At 47.3% G+C, this 23,757-nt stretch overlaps 1 protein-coding gene across 3 annotated transcripts; it reads right to left on the bottom strand.

Moving 5' to 3' along the window:
* Window positions 1-6,640: 6,640 nt before the first annotated feature.
* Window positions 6,641-23,474, bottom strand: pank4 (pantothenate kinase 4 (inactive)). 3 transcript variants are annotated; one of them, XM_084464158.1, is made up of 19 exons: window positions 23,344-23,474; window positions 22,782-22,864; window positions 22,407-22,615; window positions 21,807-21,990; window positions 21,175-21,267; window positions 20,732-20,885; window positions 19,420-19,601; window positions 19,074-19,155; window positions 18,686-18,786; window positions 17,825-17,980; window positions 16,815-16,927; window positions 16,022-16,109; window positions 15,350-15,501; window positions 12,844-12,899; window positions 12,696-12,745; window positions 11,722-11,826; window positions 11,208-11,308; window positions 10,571-10,639; window positions 6,641-8,410 (listed from the first exon to the last, which is right to left on the bottom strand). In XM_084464158.1, exons 1-19 carry the CDS (start codon window positions 23,459-23,461, stop codon window positions 8,149-8,151), a joined length of 2,358 nt encoding a protein of 785 aa, XP_084320284.1. In that variant the 5' UTR covers window positions 23,462-23,474; the 3' UTR covers window positions 6,641-8,148. The 3 variants fall into 3 exon arrangements, 2 of the variants coding, with proteins under 2 accessions (XP_084320284.1, XP_084320285.1); XR_014633182.1 differs by lacking the exons at window positions 6,641-8,410; window positions 10,571-10,639; window positions 16,022-16,109 and having other exon boundaries at window positions 11,275-11,308; XM_084464159.1 differs by lacking the exons at window positions 6,641-8,410; window positions 10,571-10,639; window positions 11,208-11,308; window positions 11,722-11,826; window positions 16,022-16,109 and adding an exon at window positions 11,855-11,868 and having other exon boundaries at window positions 12,695-12,745.
* Between the last annotated feature and the right edge of the window lie 283 nt (window positions 23,475-23,757).

Genomic DNA, 23,757 nt, shown 5'->3' with positions numbered 1-23,757 from the left:
TGTCTGGCAATAGCCAGGCTAGGTCATAGCAGAATGAGAGCGAGAACACAACTGTACAGATTCATGTTGTGTCCACATTTTAAAAGTTACACGTTTAATGGACGCAATTAGTGTTTACCACCACTGGCCAACCCGGAACGTTATGGAAGTTTACCAGATAGGCCGACGTTATGTTTGCTATGTTGCAGTAATTAGTGTTATGCCAACGTCTACAGGCCTACCCACAAACAGCTGTTTATAACCATACAGCCACATGCACGAACACGGTAAACATTCTGTATTAAAGGACCAATCACATGGTAGAACAGGGCCTACAGCACCCCCCTCCTCGCCCCTACCACATATCCTATAGCCTAGCGAACGATGTTCGGTCCTCCTCTAGACGCTAATGTAGGCTAACAGGTTAAAGAATGACAACTATTTTTGTAACCTTTCATTTTATATTTTGTGGTTATGTGAGTTTTATTTCATCAAAATCTTGTATTGTTCATGGTAGCTTATAGGTATTGGGAAATTTATTTGTTGTGTAACTGCGCCCTCTATTGGATAGTGTTGGCTATATGCTGGATTTTCGCGTTCATTTCTCAGTTTGCGTTCCACTTGATTGAGAGAGCTACGTGTCCATAGCAGTGCAATGTAAACTTGAAATATACATGTTCTAACTTTAGTTGTAGTGGTAACTTGTATACGTATTTCAGGATGAGTGCACTTAAATTTAGTCATGTTTTGTCGAGAACATTGATGTTTTGAGAGCTTTAGAAATTGTTAACATAGCTAACCTCGTGGTTTGCGCTCGCCATTCTATCTTCGCCCAAATGTTTCAGTTGTCCCTTTTTCTTATGTTAAGCCGATTCATTCCGTGAAGATAGAATCCAGAATCTTTGCTCTCATTGAATTTGTACAGGTATGTAGGCCTACTCTCCCAATACCAGGTTTAGAATGTGTTCATTAAAATGTTTTCTTGTATTTTATTTTCTGGTTTTGAAATACTATTAGTCCGTTTGCATTCCACTTGATTGAGAGAGGCCGATTCATTCCGCGAAGATAGAATCCTGAATCTTTGCTCTCATTGAACTTGTACAGAATAAAGTGCCGTAAAAGAACGTCAGTGTCCTGTCTTCAGTGCACCAGAACACAACACAGTAGTCAGCGAAATGCAGACCGCGCCGGCTACATTGGTGCCGTGACCCGGATTTCATCTCTTCAAATCATCGCCGGTGGTTGCTGTAACGGGAACCTCTTCGGGACGTTGACAAGTACTTGGTCTACTGTTAATGTGTAAATTGTAACTCTTAATTGCCTCCATCTTAAGTGAGTTAGGGGTGGGAATTGATAAGTTTTTTTTTTATCAATATCGATGCCATTGTCAATTCTGCCTATCTATCCAATTCCTTATCAATTCTCTTACCGATTCCTGAGTAGTTCATTGAGTGGCAAAAAATGAGTTCTACACAGTCTTCTGCACCAAAAGCAACCATTACATTTTTATTTTTTACAGACTGAACAACACCATGACAGGATATAGAGTAGGAAAGAAAATATAGGGGTAACTTGAGCCGATGTCGAGGGGCCAGCAGCCTGAGAGCTATCGGTGTCATCATCAGCATAAAACCGGAAGATATTTGTATGCAGCTCGCACTGCCTTATTAATAAAAATGACTATACTACTACTACTATATAGGGCTGTCACTTTTAAGAAAAAAATTGAGTTTGAACGGATATCAAGCAATGTATTTGAATATATTTGAATTAGGCTATGCAATGAAAAACTAAAACGGAATCTGAACTGCACAGCGCATGACGTGACAACTTAAACAGGAGACATAGAAGGAGTACTAAGGCTTATAGCCTATCTGCAAGAATTTAATTTCTTAATGTTTTTTGCTAGAAACACTAATCTATCAACTTGATCTGGATCAAGTGCGGCTCTCTTTTTATTTACGGTGTTAGGTGTGGCGGAGAACACATGTTGGGAGCGCACAGACGTGCCTGGCACACAGGGATTTGCGTGTCAATGTTGAGAGAAGCGGGTATTTGTTGCAGCCCGTCTCTCCACCAATGCAGTGTGTTGCTGTCAGCGGGGATGACTTGGGGTCGCAGTTTACCGCTCAGGCTGGCTGCTCTGTGCGTTATCCATTTTCGAATCAGGATATATTATTTGCTTGATTAGCGCGCTTGACTCGTACGCATGCTTTTGAACACATGGCACTCGACGAGAAAACCAGAAAACGTTGCGCGGGGATCGTTAAGAAGAATCGATAACGTTGGAGGCGTACAATTCTGATGGAATTGGTTAGTAGGAACCGGTTCTCGATTCCCACCCCATTCGGAGTAGATGTAGAGTCTGTCAGTCTGCTGAACACTCAACAACCTCTGTATGGGCTGTTACAAGCCTGGCCACTGGAAGAGGGAGTGCCAACAGTGCCGGCCAAGAATTAACACCCATCCACAGCCACAGCCACAGCTATCTCAAGCACGGCCTGAACATGAGCAAAGCAGAGCAAGTTTAAACTAGATGGCTCACATATGGAGAGGGGATGTGTGAGCGTTAAAGCATCGACCCTTGAAGAAAGTGAAGAATTAAAGGAGATGTATGTCAATGTTTGTAAAGCAATGTCAGATAATTGTACAGTAATTGTTCAGAATATTCACACAGTTGAGACCTTCAGCAAGTATTTCACGCACCAGTGACAGTTAATGGCCGTGCTCAGTTACAAGGGCTCCTTGATACAGGGTCAATGGCCTGCACGATAAGTGAAGAGGCAGAGCAGACTGCTATCAGATAGCGTCCTGACCCAACAGCAAGAACTCCCGCAGCGCATCATCCTTGTTGACTGTGGAGGAGTGCAGGTGAGCCCTAAGTGCATGTATGACATGGAATTGAGTCTGTATGGGGTGAAGTGCATGGTCCCAGTCCTTGTGGTCGCTGGCCAGAAAGACAACATCATAGTAGGCACCAACATGCTGAAATATGTGCTTCATCAGCTGAAAAATGAGAACAATTATTGGACACTTATCTCACGCAACACACAGGTCTTTAGACGGCGAACAGTTTTTGGAGATGATGGCAAGCCTCACGAGATGGAGGGGTGAAGATGTGCCGGAAAAAGTAGGGACGGTGAAGTTAACTCAGGCGGTGACTCTTTCCCCAAACAAGAGTACCTACTGTGGGGTAGACTGCCAAGTAATGTGCCCAAGTCACCTGGGAGCACAGTTATTGTGGAGCCTACCACCTCCAGGGCATTATGGTGGGGAGAGTGGTCACACCGCTGTGGGGAGATGGCTGGACCCCCATGAAAATCACAAACATCTCCGACAAACCACTCACCCCGAGAAAGAATAGCAAGCTGGCAGATGTCTCCTTGTGTTGCGGCTGAAGACCTCACACTGTTCCAGGGTTCCTCTCAGAGTGACAATGGCTCTGTTAAAGTGACTCATGTGAAACAGGACGACAACACTGACCTGAACGACAGGCTGCAGAAGTCTGGTCTTGGAAACGCATTGACCAATATGAAGCAAGCCCCTCCACCAAGCTCCAACTCGTGACATTGCTTGAGAAGTATCAAGATGTATTCTCAAAGCACAATCTAGACTGTGGAGAAGCCAAGAGCTTTGTGCATAGAATCCGTCTCACTGACGACCGTCCTTTCCATCTTCCATATCATAGAGTGCCGCCAGGCCACTATCAAAAGCTGCGCGAAGTTCTTACTGAGGTGGAAGAGCAAGGAATCATATGGAAATCAATAAGTGAATATGCTTCCCCACTCGTGATGGTTTGGAAGAAAAATGGTGATCTTCGTATATGCACAGACTTTCGATGGCTGAATGCGAAAACCATCAACGATGCTCATCCTTTGATCCATCAATCGGACTGCTTGGCTGCCCTTGGCGGTAACGCTGTCTTCAGCACCATGGACCTCACTGGTCCATCTGTTTTTTATAACCTGTCCATGCATGAGGAAGACAAGAAATATACTGCCTTCACAACACCACTAGGCCTTCATGAGTATAACAGAATGCCACAGGGGCATTGCAACTGTCCGGCGTCCTTCATGAGGATGATGCTGAGTATCTTTGGTGATCTAAACTTCAGCAGTCTCTTGTGCTACTTAGATGACCTCTTGATTTTTGCCTCCAATGAACAGCAGGCCCTCAGCAGGTTGGAAGTTGTTTTTCAGAGGTTGCGGGAGCACAACCTGAAGTTGAGTCCGAAAAAGTGCCATCTGTTGCGGAGGTCTGTGAAGTTCCTCGGACACATTGTTGACGGTGACGGTGTTGCTGTTGACCCAGAAAAAGTTGAGGTCATCGCCAAAATGTCGAAGAGGGACTTGATGGAAGACGATAGCTGCACTCCTTCAGTCCGCAGGATGAGGTCATTCCTAGGGATGGTATTCTATTACCAGCATTTTATACCAAATTGCTCCTCCATCGCAAAACCCCTGTTCGCCCTCACAGCTGACCAGAAACGGAGAGGAAAGGCCGGAAAGTACAGTCAGAATCCAGGAGTCTACAGAAAACTCAAACCTGCAGACTGGACCCCTGACTGCGACTCCGCCTTGGCCAGCCTCAAGGAGAAGCTCCTTTACTGTGCGGTCCTCACCCATCCAGACTTTTCTAAACCCCTGGTTCTGTCCATTGATGTGTCTCTTGACGGCCTTGGGGCAGTTCTGTCCCAGATACCAGAAGGGGAGACGAAGGCACGCCCGATCGCCTTTGCGAGCAAGACCCTCTCTGGCTCACAAAAGAGGTATCCTGCCCACCGCCTAGAATTCCTGGCGCTCAAATGGAGTGTTTGTGAAAAATTCAGCCACTGGTTGAAGGGCCACACTTTTACAGTGTGGACTGACAATAATCCTTTAACTTATATATTGACAAAATCAAAACTTGACGCTTGTGAACAAAGGTGGGTGGCAAAGCTTTCCCCATACACATTCAGTATCAAACACATCCCTAGGGTAAAGAACATCGTGGCGGACGCCTTAAGTAGAGATCCTTTTGCCAAGTCAGTGAGCCACAGGTTGATCAGTGTGCCGTATGAAGGTCTTTTGGCCGAAGCAGAGGGATCGGAGGAGAAGAAAGTCCAGGATCTCTTCCTGTGCAAGGTCCAGTGTCTCCGGGCAGACGATGCAGGCTGCCGCCATGACCATGGACACCACTCGAGACAGGCTGGCCGGCAAGAGAGTCCGTGGAACCCACTTGAACGTTGGCGACAGAGTTTTGCTGGCCAATAAAGAGGAGAGAGGGAAGAGGAAGCTAGCAGACAAGTGGGAGCCCACCATGTATACCATCACAGACCGGAAGCCTCAGACTCACGTTTACAAAGTCAGGGATGAGAGTGGAAAGACCAAAGTAGTCCATCGGAACCTGATGTTGGACGTGAGCTTCTTACCTGTCCCAGAACAAAGCAGAGAGGAGCTGGATGAAGATGCCTCAGATGTGCATAGTGAGTTCCAGCCTCCGTCTGTTGATGCTTTGAGTGGCCTGGCAGTAGACGCTTCTGAGGACCGTACCTGCTCGTGGTTAGACGCGTCATCTGATGGTGTGTGTGAGTGAATGGGAGAAGCTGATGAGTCCGAGAGTACGAGAACCCAGTCTGACAAGGTCAGAGGTCAAGAGGAAAACAAAGACTGACCTGTGAGAGACTTACCTGGCTCCAGTGTTCCCCTTGACTCGCACATGACCGACACTGACTCTGACTCCCCAACTGATGCTTCTGACTTAGGTGAAACAGAGTCCCATAATGTCACCTCACCTGTTGCAATGACTGATAGTCAGACACCCACACAAACACAAGGGCCCGAGACGCATATAATCAGGACACGTACTGGCAGTTAAGGCAGTTGATCGTCTGATAGGGAACATGGTGCAAAAACCACTCACCAAGGGTTTTGTTGAAGGGGTCAAAAGAAGGTCACTGTCTTTACTCACCTTATTTTAGATAGAAAACAAAGAGAGACTTAGGTGCTGTGGTATACTTTTCTTTATCACATCTAGTATGACTTGAGTAATGAGATGTTCATATGGGAGGGAAAGTGTTCCGAGATCTTATATGGTGTAAAAGGCATCATATTCACTAGAAGTTGAAAGAAAACTGCTGTTTTCTAATATGAGACTGTTTTCTAATATGAGAAGAGAATAAGAGAAGCGAGGCGCACCCGCGATCTCCAGAATTGGAATACGCACCCGCGGAGCGTGATGAAGAGAGGGAGGAGGCGGGCCGCGGAGGCTCCCTGCTGGGCGCTTTATACATCATCAGCCCCCCCTCGACCCCCGCGGAGCTCAGCGGGCCGCCACTCCGATATTCCACGGCGTCGGGCCGCTACCCTGTGGCAGTTAAGGAGCTCAATTGTGTGTGCGTGTGCATGTCTGTCTATGTTGGTGTGTGTGTGTGACTCTCGGTAAGTGTGTATTAGTGTGTGTCTCTATGTTGGTGCGTGTGTGTATGCGTGTGTCTCTATGTCGGTGTGTGTGTGTGTGTGTGTGTATGCGTGTGTCTCTAAGTCGGTGTGTGTGTGTGTGTGTATGTGTGTGTTTCCAAGCCCAGGTCGACTGCTGTGCACTGTCTACGGTGAAGATGTTTCTGTTTTAAATTGACTGAAAACCGTTGGCAGAATGGAAAAAACGACGTGGGCCAATCGAGTAAAATATAGTTTTGAACATTTAATGAAGGTTGATTGTCAGAGGAGAATACCGTACACAAACTTGTTTTTTGAGCGTGTATACAAATGAATGAAACACACACACACACACGCGTGAATTCCATTCCATGTACAAACATCACAAGGTGTGTCTGCGGGACAATAGGCCATCACCATCAACTTAAACCACATGCCTTCAGTGTTCTGGCCACATACTGCATGGGACGACTTTGTTGAAGTACAACTACTCAGAAGTAGTTACTTCTACTGAACTCATTGTCAAATATTTCCTACCAATACTTTATTGTCGTGGTATCTAATCCACTGGCTAAATTCTTGTTTCATTTCATTTCATAAAAATGAGCGAGAGAGAACACTGCATCAAAAACAACCTCTGATAGGCCTATATGCAGTAACACAAAGCTGGCTACTCCATGTTCAATTCCGAGCCCAGTGGCAAAGTTTCAGCGGACTCCTAAAGTTCCCAGTGAAACACTGCCCTCCTGTGGTTCGCAGCTGCTAGACACTCTAAATGATGACGATAAAGTGCGTTTTCACCAAGTCCCTGAAGCAACATTAACTCACAACCTGTTTTGTGTCTTCAAAATTATTCACTCACCCAAATTCATCCATCATTGTATTGTAAAATATAAAAAGAAAAACACTTCACAAAAAAGGACGTATGGGCCCCATGTCTCACCTCTGGAAAACAGAACGATAAAAGCCGGCGACGCGACGACCACGAAGGCACCAAGGCACATTAGACGCACACATTTTTTGCAGATAATTCCCCACTGAAGGGTGTGATTACTTTTTTTGTCGGTACATGTAAACAAACACACGCACCCCCTCCCCCGCTCACCCCATCCCCGCCGGAAGTGCTTTAATAGTGACGCGTTGTTATGGTAACGTCTCACCATTACGCACAAGTGGTAGTACTGATCACTGGGGTATTTTGTGCGCATATTCTTGTTTTGTGACACGTACACTAACTAAACATCTTATTGGTGATTACAATGTGCCGAGTATATCAACAAGTCCCTGGGGATGTTCTTGTTCACGGATATATTTGCTTCAGGAACCGGATTCCAATACAAACCGCCAGAGACGGGCGTCCAGGCTTTAGATGTGATGACGCTGAACAGCTATCTGGGATCGACTGCAGATCCTTAACGCTGGTGTCTGATACCGCGTAGAGGCAGCAGATAGTCGTGCTCTGTGTGTCCCGTCCAACACGTTTAGGATGACTTTATAGGGAGGAATTACGCTTTCCTAATTCAGGAAGTTGAAAATCATTATTCTGTAATTGCTACCAAAAATGAAAAATCATATCACATATTTAATCTAACCCGTACACCCCCCCCCCCCCCTTTGATAACACTGCCTCCTTAATCACACTACCATCACTCATTCATCCACCAAGTGACATCATCATCGTCATCGTCGTCACGACGACCACCACAGGTGACAGCTCTGGACATTCCCGTCTGAGTGGGGCGGGGCTGGTGGGCTAGGGGCGGAACACGGCGTTCTCCTCCTCCTCCTCCGTCATGGTGGGGGGCGGGGCTGGCAGCTCGTACTTGAACACCACGCTGAACAGCTTCCCGCCCAGGCGGTCGGCCAGCCACGAGTTCTTGATGACGGCCATCTTGAGGCTCTCGCAGCTGAGCCGGGCGAAGTAGTTGGTGTGGATGGCCCGGCCCATCCCCTCGATGACCACCAGGTCCGCCGCACGCTCCCGCACCACCACCGCCAGCGCCTTGTCCAGCCGCCTGAGGACGGACACACACACACACACACACACACACACACACACACACACACACACACACACACACACACACACACACACACACACACCTCAACACCCTGCATCACTGCCTACCGACAGACTGGGGAAGGCCTTCCTCCCCAGAGCCGCTGGGCGTTACAGTCCCTCCCAACTGGGATGAGGAGTCATCTGGTCCTCAACCGGCAGAGGGACACACCCTACTGACACTGGTACACATGAGACACTCACTTATAGCTCTCCCTCCCTCCCTCCCTCCCTCCCTCCCTCCCTCCCTCCCTCTCCCACTATCACTCTCTCTCCCTCTCACTCACTACTGCTCTCTTTCTCACACCCACACACTTCAGGGCAGACGGCAATGTCGTATTTTACTGTATCTTACCCTTTTCTATTTATATCTTATTTGAATTGAGTGTTTACGGATAAGCTACTGGAGGCCTTAATTTCCTTCGGGATGAATTAAGTATTTTTGAATTTGAATTTAATTTAGTTCCAAGCGAACGAAACCCATGGGAAGATGAATGTTTTTTAACGAATGTTTTTTTAAGTCTTAAATGATGGTCAACATCGTAATGTAGGCAATTTTGACACCATCTTAAATAGGATAGAAGTTTGGAGAAAACAAGTCAAACCATGTTTTTGCCGACCAGTGAGTGATCAGTCCCTTGATCTGAAAGCAGGTGGCCTTATTTTCGGGACTAAACTTGCCCTTTAGTATCAGCCAATGTGCGCTCATAGCTGCAACAGCATGTGTTTAACTTTGAGGTATTCATCCAATGCAAACCTACAAGTGGCGTGCATTTGGCTCACCTTTGGAAGCAGCTGGTCGGTTTGTTAAGACACAAGGCTAATTGTTGAAATAGTCTGGCGAGATTTAAATTAGCCATGAATGTTACAGAGCAACATTTCAATAAGTTGCATGGCTAAGTGTAGGCAGTGTTTTTTTTGTCCTTGGAATTGGAACGCAGCCGTACCATTCTATGTTCACGCCCCCACTGCGCAGTAACACAGATTTAGATCCAGTGTCCTGGATATGAGGACTTGAGTGAACATTGGATTTTGTATTACAATGACCCACCAGTTGGAATAGAATGACATTAGTGTTCAGATGACAGTCCCGTTCTACACACAGTCATACAACAGGAACTGAGCCCTTCATTTCCTTTTCCTAATTGAATAACTAGTCCTGGCCAATCAGCCCAGGATAAATATAAGCAACTAATACAATCTTAACCGTTTGTCTTAAGATCAACTTGGGAGTTCTCACTCATTTGTATGCAGTTGAGTAATACAGATTCTACTGACGAACAACATAAAACCATAAAACCCCTGTCCACAGCAGACATCTTATAATCCATCATCCCATTCATGTTTTGACACCTAACACTTTTTTTTTTGCCCAGTTTGCAGAGAACAGCAAAAACTAAATCTATTTCATGGCTGACTAAGAAGATGAACAAGACTGTTTTCAAACTACCAGCCTACTTAATGTGCCCCCATGCAGAATGAGATATACACTGTGTATTGTTATACGGCTGCCTGTACACATGGGCTGAATTAAATTTATATTATGAGTCCTCCACTAAGTTTGTCTGAACATAATAATAATACTCCAAATAGTCCTTTAGGGTCTTTAAGGACAGCACCGAATTTTGGGAGCAATGACTGTCAGCTGTTTGTGAGAGTTTGTGATTAGCATAACTAACATAATTAGCATAATTACGCATTATTAGTTAATTTCATATAGTGATACTTGACATGACGTCTGATCACAAAGTCCCAGTGCAATCGCACGGCAGGATCATCACGACAAAGTCCTCCTGACTAATTATGTTGGCAGAGGATGTTTGGGTGAAGCCAGCAGATTCAGTCAGTCTAGTCAGTCTAGTTTAACAACCCAGACAGGATTAACAACCCTAGAATATGTCAGTTGTTACAGCAGCCGGTGCTGTCAACGGTTGAACATGACTGGATTTGCCGTCCATAAATACTGTTTGACGTACCGCCAGATGTTTGTTATCATGACTCGTCACTAATTGTAAGCTGAGCTTATGCTACCTCCACATAACCCCTTCATGTTACATGACAAAGGCAGCAGAAAATCACGTGCTGTTTCTTTAAGAAGACTTTGGACCAATCATACCCAAGATCCAGGCAGGGGGAGCTGGATCCAGTCTGGACCAGAACCAACCGGTCTTCCTTCAGCCCGGCCCTGCAACACAACCACAGTCAGACATCAACACCCTGAGACCTGGAACAACTGAGACCTGTTGCCATGGGAACCCAGCGGACCACCCAGTGCGGTGGAGGACTGTGGCCTCCGTCTTTGTATCAGCATTAGACTCATTTTCTGTCCTGTACTTGCCCTTTTGGCACTCTGATATCATATCTGGGATTAATAAGGTACTGGCTTAATCTATGACCAGTTCAAAACCAACAGTGTGGAGCAGGAGGTGTGCTCAGCTTCACCATCGACTGAGAGCAGGGTTACCCTCACTCACTCTCTAGATAACTAGTGAGTGACTCACTCTCTAGATAACTAGTGAGTGACTCACTCTCTAGATGACTAGTGAGTGAGTGTAGTCCTGTTATCAGGGTTACCCTCACTCACTCTCTAGATAACTACTATAACAGCCGTGTTATCAGGTTACCCTCTCTAGATAACTACTATAACAGCCGTGTTATCAGGTTACCCTCTCTAGATAACTACTATAACAGCCGTGTTATCAGGGCTCTGACTGGGTGGGTCATGGTGTCACTAGGCCCTGTCGGTCACTCACCGGATGACCGGGTCCATGGCCGCGATCGTCTCCGTCAGGATCTGCAGCTCCCCGTTGGTCACGTCGTTTAGCGCCGGGCTGGAGTTACTGGCCAGCACCACCTGAGAGGAGAGGGGGCGTGCGCACGCACACACACACGTTGGATTATAATACGTTAAGCTGACATAGTATTAGTCCCCAAAGACATAATTTTGCTAAAACGACAAGTCAGCCTCTCATGAGACGTAGACCATGACGGCCTGTGGAATATTATCTTTGCAATTCCATCAATCAGGTTCATTTTTGTAGCTTGCTCCTTCATCCATGAAGCTCTGTCTGCACGTGTACAGGGCTCTGCCCACGGCCCGGAGGCAACCCCGCCAAAACCACACACTGCTCAGACCGCACACACCCCATGGCCGAGGAATGACACTGATCCACTGGTTCATTGAGCCACTTGCAGTGAGTTCATTACAGGCAGACTGGCCTTCCTTCATTCACTGACTCAACGGTAGATCTAGGGACATGTCCCCACCTCCGTCCCCCGACTGAGCAGCTCCCTGACGAAGGGCATGACCCCCAGGATGATGTCCATCCCGCTGTTGTCCACGAAGAACACGGCGCACTTGTGAGGCGGACCCTGCAGGGGGAGGAACACACGGGAAGCGCTTGTGAGGCGGACTAGTGAGGAGCAGGAAACACTAGTGAGGGGCCCCTGAGAAGGACACTAGTGAGGGGCCCCTGAGAGACGGACACTAGTGAGGGGCCCCTGAGAGTAGAGACGGACACTAGTGAGGGACACTAGTGAGGGGCCCCTGAGAGTAGAGAGGGACACTAGTGAGGGGCCCCTGAGAGGGACACTAGTGAGGGGCCCCTGAGAGACTGACACTAGTGAGGGGCCCCTGAGAGACGGACACTAGTGAGGGGCCCCTGAGAGTAGAGAGGGACACTAGTGAGGGGCCCCTGAGAGTAGAGAGGGACACTAGTGAGAGGCCCCTGAGAGGGACCCTAGTGAGGGGCCCCTGAGAGTAGAGAGGGACACTAGTGAGGGGCCCCTGAGAGTAGAGAGGGACACTAGTGAGGGGCCCCTGAGAGTAGAGAGGGACACTAGTGAGGGGCCCCTGAGAGTAGAGAGGGACACTAGTGAGGGGCCCCTGAGAGTAGAGAGGGACACTAGTGAGGGGCCCCTGAGAGTAGAGAGGGACACTAGTGAGGGGCCCCTGAGAGTAGAGAGGGACACTAGTGAGGGGCCCCTGAGAGTAGAGAGGGACACTAGTGCAAGGGGGATGAAAGACTTGTGAACTGGACTCACAAGTGGAAGGAAACCCTTGTGAGGGGGCCCCTCCTGCTACAGAAGACAGCTACCAAGATGCATGATGGGTAGCTCCGCCTACTCGTGAGGCGTTCAGACTGCACTCAGGTCGCTTGGCTGTGATGATGTGGAGGGGGGGGGGCAGATGTTAACAGGAAAGTGTCTCTGTAGGGCTGAGGGCTGAGGGGGAGGCTGACCTTCAGTCTCTGCAGCCACTGGTCGTAGGAGTCCACCAGCCACGGCCGCTCTGGAACAAACAACAACAAAACAACAACAACAGGATGTGAGAGGGAAACAACCAGACGTTTAGTTAGGTTTTGCTTTTTAGAAACTAGCGTTTTCCACCTTCCAGCTGACGCTTGGCCTGATCGAAGCCGAACTCCGGGTCCGACTCCAGGACACTGAAACAATAGATACACACTACAGTTACACAATACAGTTACACAGATACACAATACTGATACACACTACAGTTACACAATACACAATACAGTTACACAATACACACTACAGTTACACAATACAGATACACAATACACACTACAGTTACACTGATATACAATACAGAGATACAAAATACACAATACAGATACACAATACAGTAACACAATACAGATACACACTACAGTTACACTGATACAGTTACACAATACCCAATACAGATACACAATACAGTTACACAATACAGATACACACTACAGTTACACAGATACAAAATACACACTACAGTTACACAGATACAGTTACAGATACACAATACAGTTACACACTACAGTTACACAATACACACTACACAATACAGTTACAGATACACAATACAGTTACACAATACACAATACAGTTACACAATACACAATACAGTTACACAATACAGATACACTATACAATACAGTTACACAGATACACAATACAGATACACGATACAGATACACAATCCTCCTAACAACTACAGACCAATTTCTATTATCAGTAGTGTAGCAAAAGTATTCGAAAAAATTATATTTAAACAATTATTCAAATATGTTAATGATTTCGCTATTCTGTCACCTAACCAATCTGGTTTCAGGCCAAATTTTTCTACATCCATTGCTCTTCTAAAATTTACCAACGACGTTTCATCTGCCATTGACAATAACATGTCAACTGGCGCAATATTTATAGATCTCTCCAAGGCCTTCGATATGGTCGACCACTATCTGCTTCTTGACAAATTACAAGCAATAGGCCTCTCTAAAGACTCTTCTTTGGTTCAACTCTTATCTCCACTGTAGACGTCAGCGTGTCTCTTTACATGGTTGTGTATCTCAGTCTGTAATAATGGAGAAAGGTGTCCCTCAAGGTTCTTCCTTAGGGCCTCTTCTTTTTTCTTTATTTATAAACAATCTTCCACAAATCTGCTCATACTGTAGTATTCATCTTTATGCTGATGATACAGTGATATACTCATCTAATGTCCTGGTCTCTAAGACTCAAAACCACTTAATACTGAATAAGAAAGTCATATAGCATGCTTACTACCAGATCAGCCTCCTTGAACCAAGGTGACAATCTTTCACTCAAATTCTTAGATGACACTCCACTTGAACAAGTTGATGAATTTAAATATCTGCGAGCAGCTTTCTTTCAGGTGTCACATAAATTCTGTTGTGAAAAAGATTAACTGTAACTTACGAATACTGTATTGCTCTATTAACTGTTTCACTCAACTCATTAGGCTGAGAATTGTGTCACAGTTAATATTTCCCTTATTAGATTATGCAGATGTCAGATATCAAAACACCTCAGAATCAAACTTGAAACCTCTAACTGTTGTTTTCAATAATATTTGTAGATTTGTCCTTTCATTACTCACCACTGTGTATTGTATGACTCACTGAACCTATTATCACCAAAAGCCAGAAGACAGTATCATTGGTACCAGGTTATTTTTAAATGTGTGTACAATGATTATCCCTCTTACCTGAAGGAATATTAAATTCCATATAGACCTAGCTACAGATTGAGACATACTGAGTATCCCTTTTTCACTGTGCCACACATCTCTAAAGAGAGTGGTAGATGTACATTTAAATTGGAATAGCCTGCCTGGACCTCTTAGATCTATTACCTCTTTACATTCTTTCAAAACATCACTTCTTACCTACCTGCGAGAAAACTACTGCTGTAAATGTTATCCACATGTGTTACTGGACTAGTGACTAATAGAACTCTACCCATACTTCTTTATTCAGTCATTTTGTTTTTGTTATTCTTGTGCGTAATGTGACTATGGGTATAGGTGTGTGGATGTATAGTGTGTGTTATATATATATATATATATATATATTCGGCTCATGTGCATGAGTCGAATGTCATGAGTTGTTGTGGATCGGGCGGGCAGGGCGGGTGAGGTGGGATGGGGGAGAGCCTGGGTGAGTGTGTGTGTGCGTGTGTTGTATTGTATTGTACTGTCTTGTCTCTGTCCTTCCAGGGATCCCCCTCGAAAACGAGATGCTTCATCTCAAGGGGTAATCCTCTCTACAGCAATAAAAATTTCAATTTGTCTTCCCTCCCAATACAGTTACACAGATACACAATACAGTTACACAATACAATTACACAGATACACAATACACAATACAGATAGAATATACAGATACACAGATACACAATACAGACACAGATACAAAATGACGATATTCTGCGACTATGCATTTCATCTTGCTCATAAATTTATCCACAGATCAGCAGATAGATACGCCGGTAAGGTAGTGTGGTAGTGCAATAGAATCAACAATTTAAACATAATTATATTCTGCTGAATATAAACCAACACAAACGCGGGGACCCGCCCGGACCCCCGGCTACTCACTCGGACACGGCCTTGGCCCCCCAGTCGAAGACGTTCCCGGCCAGGACCCCCCGGACCAGAGCCAACTGCTTCTCCTCCCAGCCCAGAGTGTCCAGGGCCTGGACGGCCTTCTGGTAGTACCGGAGGGCCACGTCGTTCTCCCTCTGCTTGATCTGGGGGCCGCGCGCGGGGGGGGGGGGGGGGTCAGACAGGCTCGGATACGACCGACCAGGGGCCACACGCACAACCACTAATCCTAGTGCGACGGCCGGTCATACTCTAGTCAGCTCAGTGGTTTTTGACCTCAACACGACTTTTGTCTTTCAGAAAGATGACATAAAATGAATCGTCCAGTGTGGAGTTATTCCTAAAATATACATTTGATTTACCCCCAAAAAATGTGAATCATTATAAAATGTGTTTCTGGTTAATTTTTCAGTGTTGATTGTGCTGTTGAGTCCCCATGTCCTATGACCATACACATCCGTCAGCTGAACAGGGACCTTTCTTATAAAAAAGGTCATGTTTCAAGTTTCCCAAAATCATGTTTCCCACCACCCGGACCCAAGCACCAGCTTCAGAAATACAAGAGAGAAAATGCAGAAAAACTAATAAAAGAGAAAGAGGACAGAAAGCGGTGAGGGAGCAAAACCAAACAGAACAGAAGAAGGTTGGACTAGAATTCACTCAGACCTTAGAGTAGGGGTCGGGGAAGTTGAACTCGTTTAAACAGTGTTCCCTGGTGTCTAACAGACTCCTGACAGTGAGGGATCCGTACGCACTGGGTGAGAAGAGAAGCTACGTTAGCCACACAGAAATACACAAACAACAGGGCAGACAGGACGCTGGCGGCTCATCACGCTGGTCACGGCACTAAGAGGGATGGCCGTGGAATTGATCAGACATGGTTAATGGGCATCGCACTCAGCCCTGATCTATAAACCTTAATGAACGCCTTGTAAAACTATACAACGTCCAGAATGCATCGTCATGAATCTCACCATGATGGCTTAGTGGATGTTGCCGTTAATTAATGAGCCTTCATAAAAAACGCTCCAGCCGGGATACAGCTTGGCCGCTTCCCAGACCTCCAGAGTTGGAGTAGAGTTGACCACATCCCTTCCATTAGCTAATCGCTTTGATTGACTGATGAAGCTCACGGGGAGCGAGGGGGGCTCGGACCAGATTATGAACGCCCCCGTGTAGAGACGTGTGACTCGTCAGCAAAGATCGATGATCAACACTATGTGGTCATGGTGCAGATTCTGGATTGAACCAGAGGGAATTAAACGCATTACAGCTTCCCCCTCGCATCCAGGATACACACAGAAGCAGCTACATTAGTCCTCTACAAAGGTGGGCGCCTAACGCAGTTAATACAGCGGAGGGGCTTCCTGCGGTCTCTCTGGCCCCCAGAGGGCGCGGGGGGGCCGGGGGGCCAACATGCAGACCCACAGGGAGGAGGAGGGGGAGGGGCGGATCTTACAAGGGCTGCTGGCGCAGGGTCTGCAGCTTGTGGCGGTACTTCTGCCGGAACTTCTCTGCTCGCTCCACGGCCTCGGGGAGGTCTGGCTGACTGGCCACCGCACGCTTCACCACCTGGGGGCGCCAGAGAGAGAACCACAGGGGGAGTCAGGGAGACACAGGGAGGAGTCAGGGAGACACAGGGAGGAGTCAGGGAGAGAACCACAGGGGGGGGGGGGGGCAGCTCCAGCAGCAGGGTCTGACTGCAGGGCAAGGATTGATATTCATAGTAATCTGCAGTCCCTGATACATGAAGTCCAGCTCCTAAACCCTGTTTAAAACACTTCATTTGACCAAAGTAGGAATGTGATTCAACTTTAACCATAAAACATCAGAGAGAAACTTAGACTAGACAAGGCTTTCAGTAGTCCTGCCTTAAAACAATAACAAGCAGCAGTTAATTGAGCTTTTCCCCTTACAACCAACACAGCCTACAGGGGAAATTACAACAAGGCACTGTAAACCTCATCAGAATGCCAGAAAGATTCTAAACAATGAAGGCACTCTGTTCAGCTGAAAGGCCGTTAGCTCAGAGATGTGATTGGCTGGTGCCAGGTGACAGTCCATCGTTTTAACAGGAAAGGGCTAGGACCCATTCAGCCAATCAGAACGAGCGACTACAAAAATGGCGTCTCAACAACGAAGACGTATTCAGCCCTGAGGTCTCCCAGCCTGCGTCATCCTTAAAGGGTTCTAGAAAGCGGCACTCCAGCAGAACCGGGAGATATTGGAAAATGCATACCGTACATTATTTTGAAAAAAATGTATTGTTGCATGATGTGTAGACGACCAGGAAATGAACCCAATAACCTGACTTGGTGGACATCAGAGATTACGGTATAAACTGAAACTGCAGTTTTGTGTTTTTGATGAAATTGTGTGTTCTTAAAAGTCTTAACAGATGGAAGGAGAACGGGACCCTAAAAGGGTGTTTTAACCGTAGCCTCATAGTGCGGGGGGCGGGGCCAGTACCCCGTCTAGGGCGTCCTCAAAGCAGAAGAGCCAGTACTCCCGGGCCAGAGGGTCCTCCGTCAGGTCCACTGTGTCCGGGACGTAGGATGACGGGTCCTGCAGCAGCGGCAGGTTCACCAGCTTCCTCTCCAGACGGTCCATCTCCAGCATGTCAAACTACACACACAGGCAGGCAGGCAGGCGCACACACACACACACACACACACACACACACACACACACACACACACACACACACACACACACACACACACACACACACACACACACACACACACACACACACACACACACACACACACACGCTTTTCATGCTACAGATAAGGAGCAGCTGTATCATTCATCAGGCACGTGTTAAAGTTAAAGAAAACAATGCAGACTTAGTCTTAATAAACCTCCCTTGTTTTAAGAATTAAAACAGTAAAACAAGGTTTAAATCCAGCTAGAATAACTTTCAGTTAGAAACTACGAGAAAGAAAATGACAGAATAGGCGGCGATTGTGCCCAAACATTAGCAGCGAAGAAATCAATCAAAGCAAGGAAGGAAGTAAAAGTTCACAAGCAGGAGTCAAACTAACCGCGCACCAGGACGTACTTACTGGGAACTGCAGGAAATGTTAAACGGTAAAGGAGGAAAACATGTGGAGAGGAAATGAGGAAAAGAAAATCGGTGAGACGTCAAACACTGATGATTACGAAGCCTGGAGACAAAAAGATGAGCAGGCGATGACATTTCCACACGCTATCCCAAAGACAACAACGGGAAGGGGTGTGGGAGGCTGAGGCGACGAGGACCAATCATAAATCACTGAGGACAACAATGAAAACGTTGAGAGTTGATTGGTGGATGCGTGGCCTCACCGTGCCGCTGCGGGCGCGCTGCATGGGGTTGAGGTCTGGAGACACGCTCATCAGCCCTGAGCTGCCGGCATAGTTCTCCCCCCAGCTGTACTGGTTGGGGTCTGCAGGAGTCCAGGAAGGACAGAACCAAAAGAGAAACAAAGATGGGCCGAGAACACGAAGAAGGCCGGAAGAGGAGACACAGCCTTCTGCGCTAGCCCTGGATATCTATTTTTTCTTAAAAGGCAGATTTTTATGCGTAAAGGCTTAATAATATCTTAATACTGTCATGGTAAGTGGTAAAAAGACAGTGATTATATTTTAGTAATGTACTAAATTAAATGCATCATCTTTAATTCTATATTAATTATGGTGTTGCATGTATCCGATGGAGGAATGTTTTCCTCACTGTCTTCCTCCGCTCCTTTAAGGAATGCACCGATGGCTCCCAGATATCCCTCATGCCTCAGGAACAAGGCTTGAACTTCACCCTAGATGTACATCCATAAATAAGGAACATTTAACGACAGCACAATGGAGGTACCGTCATATGATTGAGAGATAATAAAGGAGCTTGCGTTTCACGGTGCGGTCGTCTAAGTGGTCTAGATGCCCTCCCCGTGCCCTTTTTCTTTATGTGTTTGTGTGGATGTACACACAGCGTGTGTGTGTGTGTGTGTGTGTGTGTGTGTGGAAGGTTGTGGTTCTGAAGCTGTGCTGGAGGGGGCTGTGTTGGGGCTCAGCGGAGGCCTTGCCTTGGTGAAGAAGTTGATGCTGTAGGTGATGGTGTGCATGGTGACGGGGTGGCCCCGGATGAAGAAGCCCCCGAAGTAGACCCTGGTCAGGCTGTGCAGCCTGGCGTACAGGCAGGCCAGCTGCCCGATGTCGTTACTGATCATGTGCAGCAGACTCTTGGCCATGTCCTCCTTGGAGAACTCTACAGCGGGACGAGGGAAACACGGCATGTGATACACGTCATGTGAGACAGCGTCATGTGAGACAGCGTCATGTGATACACGTCATGTGAGACAGCGTCATGTGATACACAACATGTGATACACGTCATGTGATACACGTCATGTGAGACAGCGTCATGTGATACACAACATGTGATACACGTAATGTGATACACAACATGTGATACACGTCATGTGAGACACGTCATGTGATACACGTCATGTGAGACAGCGTCATGTGATACACGTCATGTGAGACAGCGTCATGTGATACACGTCATGTGATACACGTCATGTGATACACGTCATGTGATGTGATGTAGAGTCATGTGATAGAGCATCATGTGATACACATGTGATGTAGTGTACCACTGGCGTACCATAGTGGTACAATTACAATGGCCGAGCAGAGGGAATGATTGTTGGTCAAAGCGATGGCTGTTATATTTATATAATAACTCATTGGTCAGCACATGACAAACAAAGGAATTTAATTAAAAAGCATTGCATGCAAAAGGGGAACTTTGATATTACCTACTTCCGATTTTAACTTAACCTTCACTACAAAGCATCAACCCCGAGTGCAGTGGACTCCTTAAATTGGGCTTTGGCATTCCTCAGCCATTTCCCCATTAGCTTCTAGTCTATTCTGTGTCAATGACACGGTCAAACCAGAGCCATGTCGAAACAATAGCATACTGTATCCTGTGTCAGGGAACAATGAGCCGTGTCCACACTGGCCGGCCAGTGAGCAGAGCAGGCTGATGGCCACAGATCTCTGGACTTATCCCCCATGCTACCTGCAATGCCTTCATACAGGAGACGGTCCTGCCTGGTGGTCATTACCACCAGGCAGGACCCCTGCTCTCTCCCTAACAGCGACCAGCGTCCAACTCTTACAGGTCCCGTCTTCACTGGAGGGCCCTGTGGATGAGTCTACCTCCGACCACAGATACGTGTTACGCATCCTGTTCACAGACGAAGACGTTGGGGCTGGAACCAAGGGCCTTTCAGCCTGGAGCAAGACACCCAACCAGACAGCCAGACAGCCAGACAGCCAGACAGCCAGTCACCCAGTCACCCAGACAGCCAGACAGCCAGAGGTCCTCACCTTTGTCCGCCGTGGCAGACTTCCCGAAGCTGCTGGCAATGAGGTCCCCGGTCAGCCCCAGGGAGCCGTAGGAGCCGCCGTAGATGTCCTTCACCAGCATGTCCAGGTTGGTGTGCTGGCCCTTAGAGGCCAGCTGCAGCAGCTCATCAAACCTCTGGAGGAGACACAACACCCTTCACCTAAACGCAGGGATCGCCTGGGGGGCTCCAGAGACCACCCGTTATACACTACCCCCGACCCTCTCAACGGGAACCAAAGACACGGGGACGCGACCATTCGATTGTATCATTATTACCCTGTAAAACATGATAATAAACAACGTTTGTTCTAAATGTGACCCCCGTACGGTACATGGAGAACAGTAGACCACCGCTGGTCCCTGGCTGTGAGCGCCGGGCTCTGCTTGGTGAGCAGCAGGAGTGTTGAGCTGTAGGACGGTGCACCTTTGTTTTGGTGAGCAGAGCTCCGAGCCCCCAGAACGTTCCTCCGCCGATGGAACTCCCTCCGATCCGCTCAAACTTGTCCTCAGATTCCACCTGGAGGGGAAGACGGTTTGAAAAGGGGTCGCAACCTAAACCTGCACTATGAAGAGTTATTAGAGAGACACGATCGTTCCCTATTCACTCACTCACTCACTCACTGTTCCCTATATAGTGAGTATGATATAGTGAACTATATAGGGAACCAACAAACGAGAATTCGGACACGACGCTGAACATTTCTAAACGTCATTTGCGTCAGTAAATGCACCCGCATTGCATTGTGGTATACGGGAGTAACATGTAGGGAACATCGTATGTTCACTCAAATTTTGGGTATTTTATTGTCCACTATATAATGAATGAAATTAACCACTGAGAATTCGAACACCACTACAAAATGGCGAGCACCCGCGATAGGGAACCATTCCAAACACAGCTCCTGTATGATATCACTCATAACGATTATGTTTACAGATCCAGGGATCAAACAACATCATTCATTAACCAGCTCCGCTCCGCCTCCACCGTCACGCTCTGTGACGTGGATCAGGACTTCTTCCACTCCCCAGACCCCGCAGAGCAGCGGCCCCCACCTTGATGATGGACACCCCGGAGCCGATGTTCACCAGCAGGTAGGGGAAGATGTCCGGGTGGGTGTTCTGGAAGCGGAACTCCGAGTCGGCGTGCTTGGCGTAGACGAAGGCCTCGTGGGGAATGTTCCTCAGCACGAAGTTACAGCCCCGGATCAGACACGTCATCTCATCCTCCTTGTCCACTCTGAGGAGCACAGGACCAGGGCTTACAGGAGCAGGGCTTACAGGAGCAGGGCTTACAGAAGCAGGGCTTACAGAAGCAGCAGAGCTTACAGGAGATGCAGGGCTTATAGGAGCAGCAGGGCTTATAGGAGCAGCAGGGCTTACAGGAGCAGCAGGGCTTACAGGAGCAGGGCTTACAGGAGCAGCAGGGCTTACAGGAGCAGCAGGGCTTACAGGAGAAGGGCTTACAGAGGGGCAGTTTGGGCTGTTTATTAATTAGTGAAATGTCTAGAGTTATTCCATAGTGGAGTCCCTATGAGGATATGGCCGATGTAAAGCATGTGATACCAAGCGCTATATAAATAATGCACAACATTTCAAAATGGATTTAGGATTTTCTGGGTTTTGACTCTTGGAGTCAAGTATAAGTTGACTCACTTTAGGCGCAGTTTCTTTTCGATGAGGTCTTTAAACTTGTGCGCCCCGCCCCCCGTGGCTTTGATCAGCTTTGTGTCCGTGTTGACCAGGTGGTCTTTGATGAAGTCGAGGCAGGTCTCGATGTAGGCATTTTCAAACTTGATGAAGTGCAGACGGGCTGTGATTTCCTCCTGCACCGAGATCTCGTACAGTTTGTCGCTCGCAGCCTCCTTGAGATTGAACATGAAAGACGTGCATTGAGGGACAACATCTCACACATCTTTTTTTTATTTTTGTTTTAAAGACAAGAATGAGGTTATCTTTGGATGCTGCTATGCACCCTAAACCAAGGTCTTGCTCAGCAGAATCACATAAAAAGTCAGTTATTAAACCAACCTTGGTCGTATGGTCGAAAGATCGCACTTTGGCCACTTTGTGCTGAACGGTGGAGTAATATGCGAGCTTGGTTAGAGAGCCACCTGTTAAAACATTAAACTCTGTTGACACGCTGAAGAACACATGACAAAGTGGTGCAGTGCAGGACCAACGTGGACGACAGGTTGGATGTTATAGTACTTTAACCAACCATGACTAGAAGGTTATGTGATGACGAATATGATCTGCTAATGCTACTGTAGCTACATCATGTCACACTTTACCCCCTAGGTCCAATGGTACATCGATGTAAGACATAAGAATATACACAGAGCCCAGGTATCCATGACACACCGAGTCCCCGATCAGACTGACAGCTGAAGCATGCTAGACTAGTGCTGCCTGGTCCATTCCCACTCACAACACACCACGTTATCCACAACACAACGTTACAGTTATGAGACACTGAGCAGGAGCTGGAGGATAAGGTTCAAACTCCGGACCACTAAGACCCCCGGGACGGCCCATACCAGTGCGACCCCGGGACGGCCCATACCAGTGCGACCCCCGGGACGGCCCATACCTATGTCAATGGCGAATCGCTTGGCGTTCTCCAGATTGCGGAATATCTCGTCAGGGGGCAGCGTTATGCTTTTGTCCAAACTGTGGCTGCTCCTCTCCACCCGATCCAGCTCCGCCATGGCGCACACTGCAAAGCCCCGACACTGGCTGGCTGCGCAGCTTGCGTGCGCGCCGTCGTCCAATCACCAATAAGGACCCGACTGTGGGCCAGGCGCAGCTGGAGGCTCTCCGTCCAATCACAGTCTACGGATCGGTCCGACTAGTGGGCGTTGCCTCGGAGAGAACTTGTAAACAAAGCATGACGTCCGTTGTATTGACGACTTATCAAGTTATAAATTTGGCAAAGATTTTTTAGTTTGTTAAGATAAGTTGTGTTGAAATTGTAAGTAATTTTAATTATATAAAAAAAATAGTT

The sequence above is a fragment of the Micromesistius poutassou genome (assembly GCF_964030765.1).
Source record: "Micromesistius poutassou genome assembly, chromosome: 2".
Taxonomy (NCBI): Eukaryota; Metazoa; Chordata; class Actinopteri; order Gadiformes; family Gadidae; genus Micromesistius; species Micromesistius poutassou.
The sequence above is the reverse complement of the archived record's forward strand: the minus strand, read 5'-3'. Positions and strand labels throughout refer to the sequence as shown.

Bases quoted from the DNA above. Each gene is read 5' to 3' on its own strand.
- pank4 (XM_084464158.1), bottom strand. From the start codon at position 23,461: ATGGCGGAGCTGGATCGGGTGGAGAGGAGCAGCCACAGTTTGGACAAA. The intron at 20,886-21,174 runs GTGCACCGTCCT...TGTCTCCTCCAG, and splicing joins CTCTGCTCACCAAAACAAAG to AGGTTTGATGAGCTGCTGCA. The intron at 15,502-16,021 runs GTCTGAGTGAAT...CGCGGCCCCCAG, and splicing joins TCCCCGACCCCTACTCTAAG to ATCAAGCAGAGGGAGAACGA.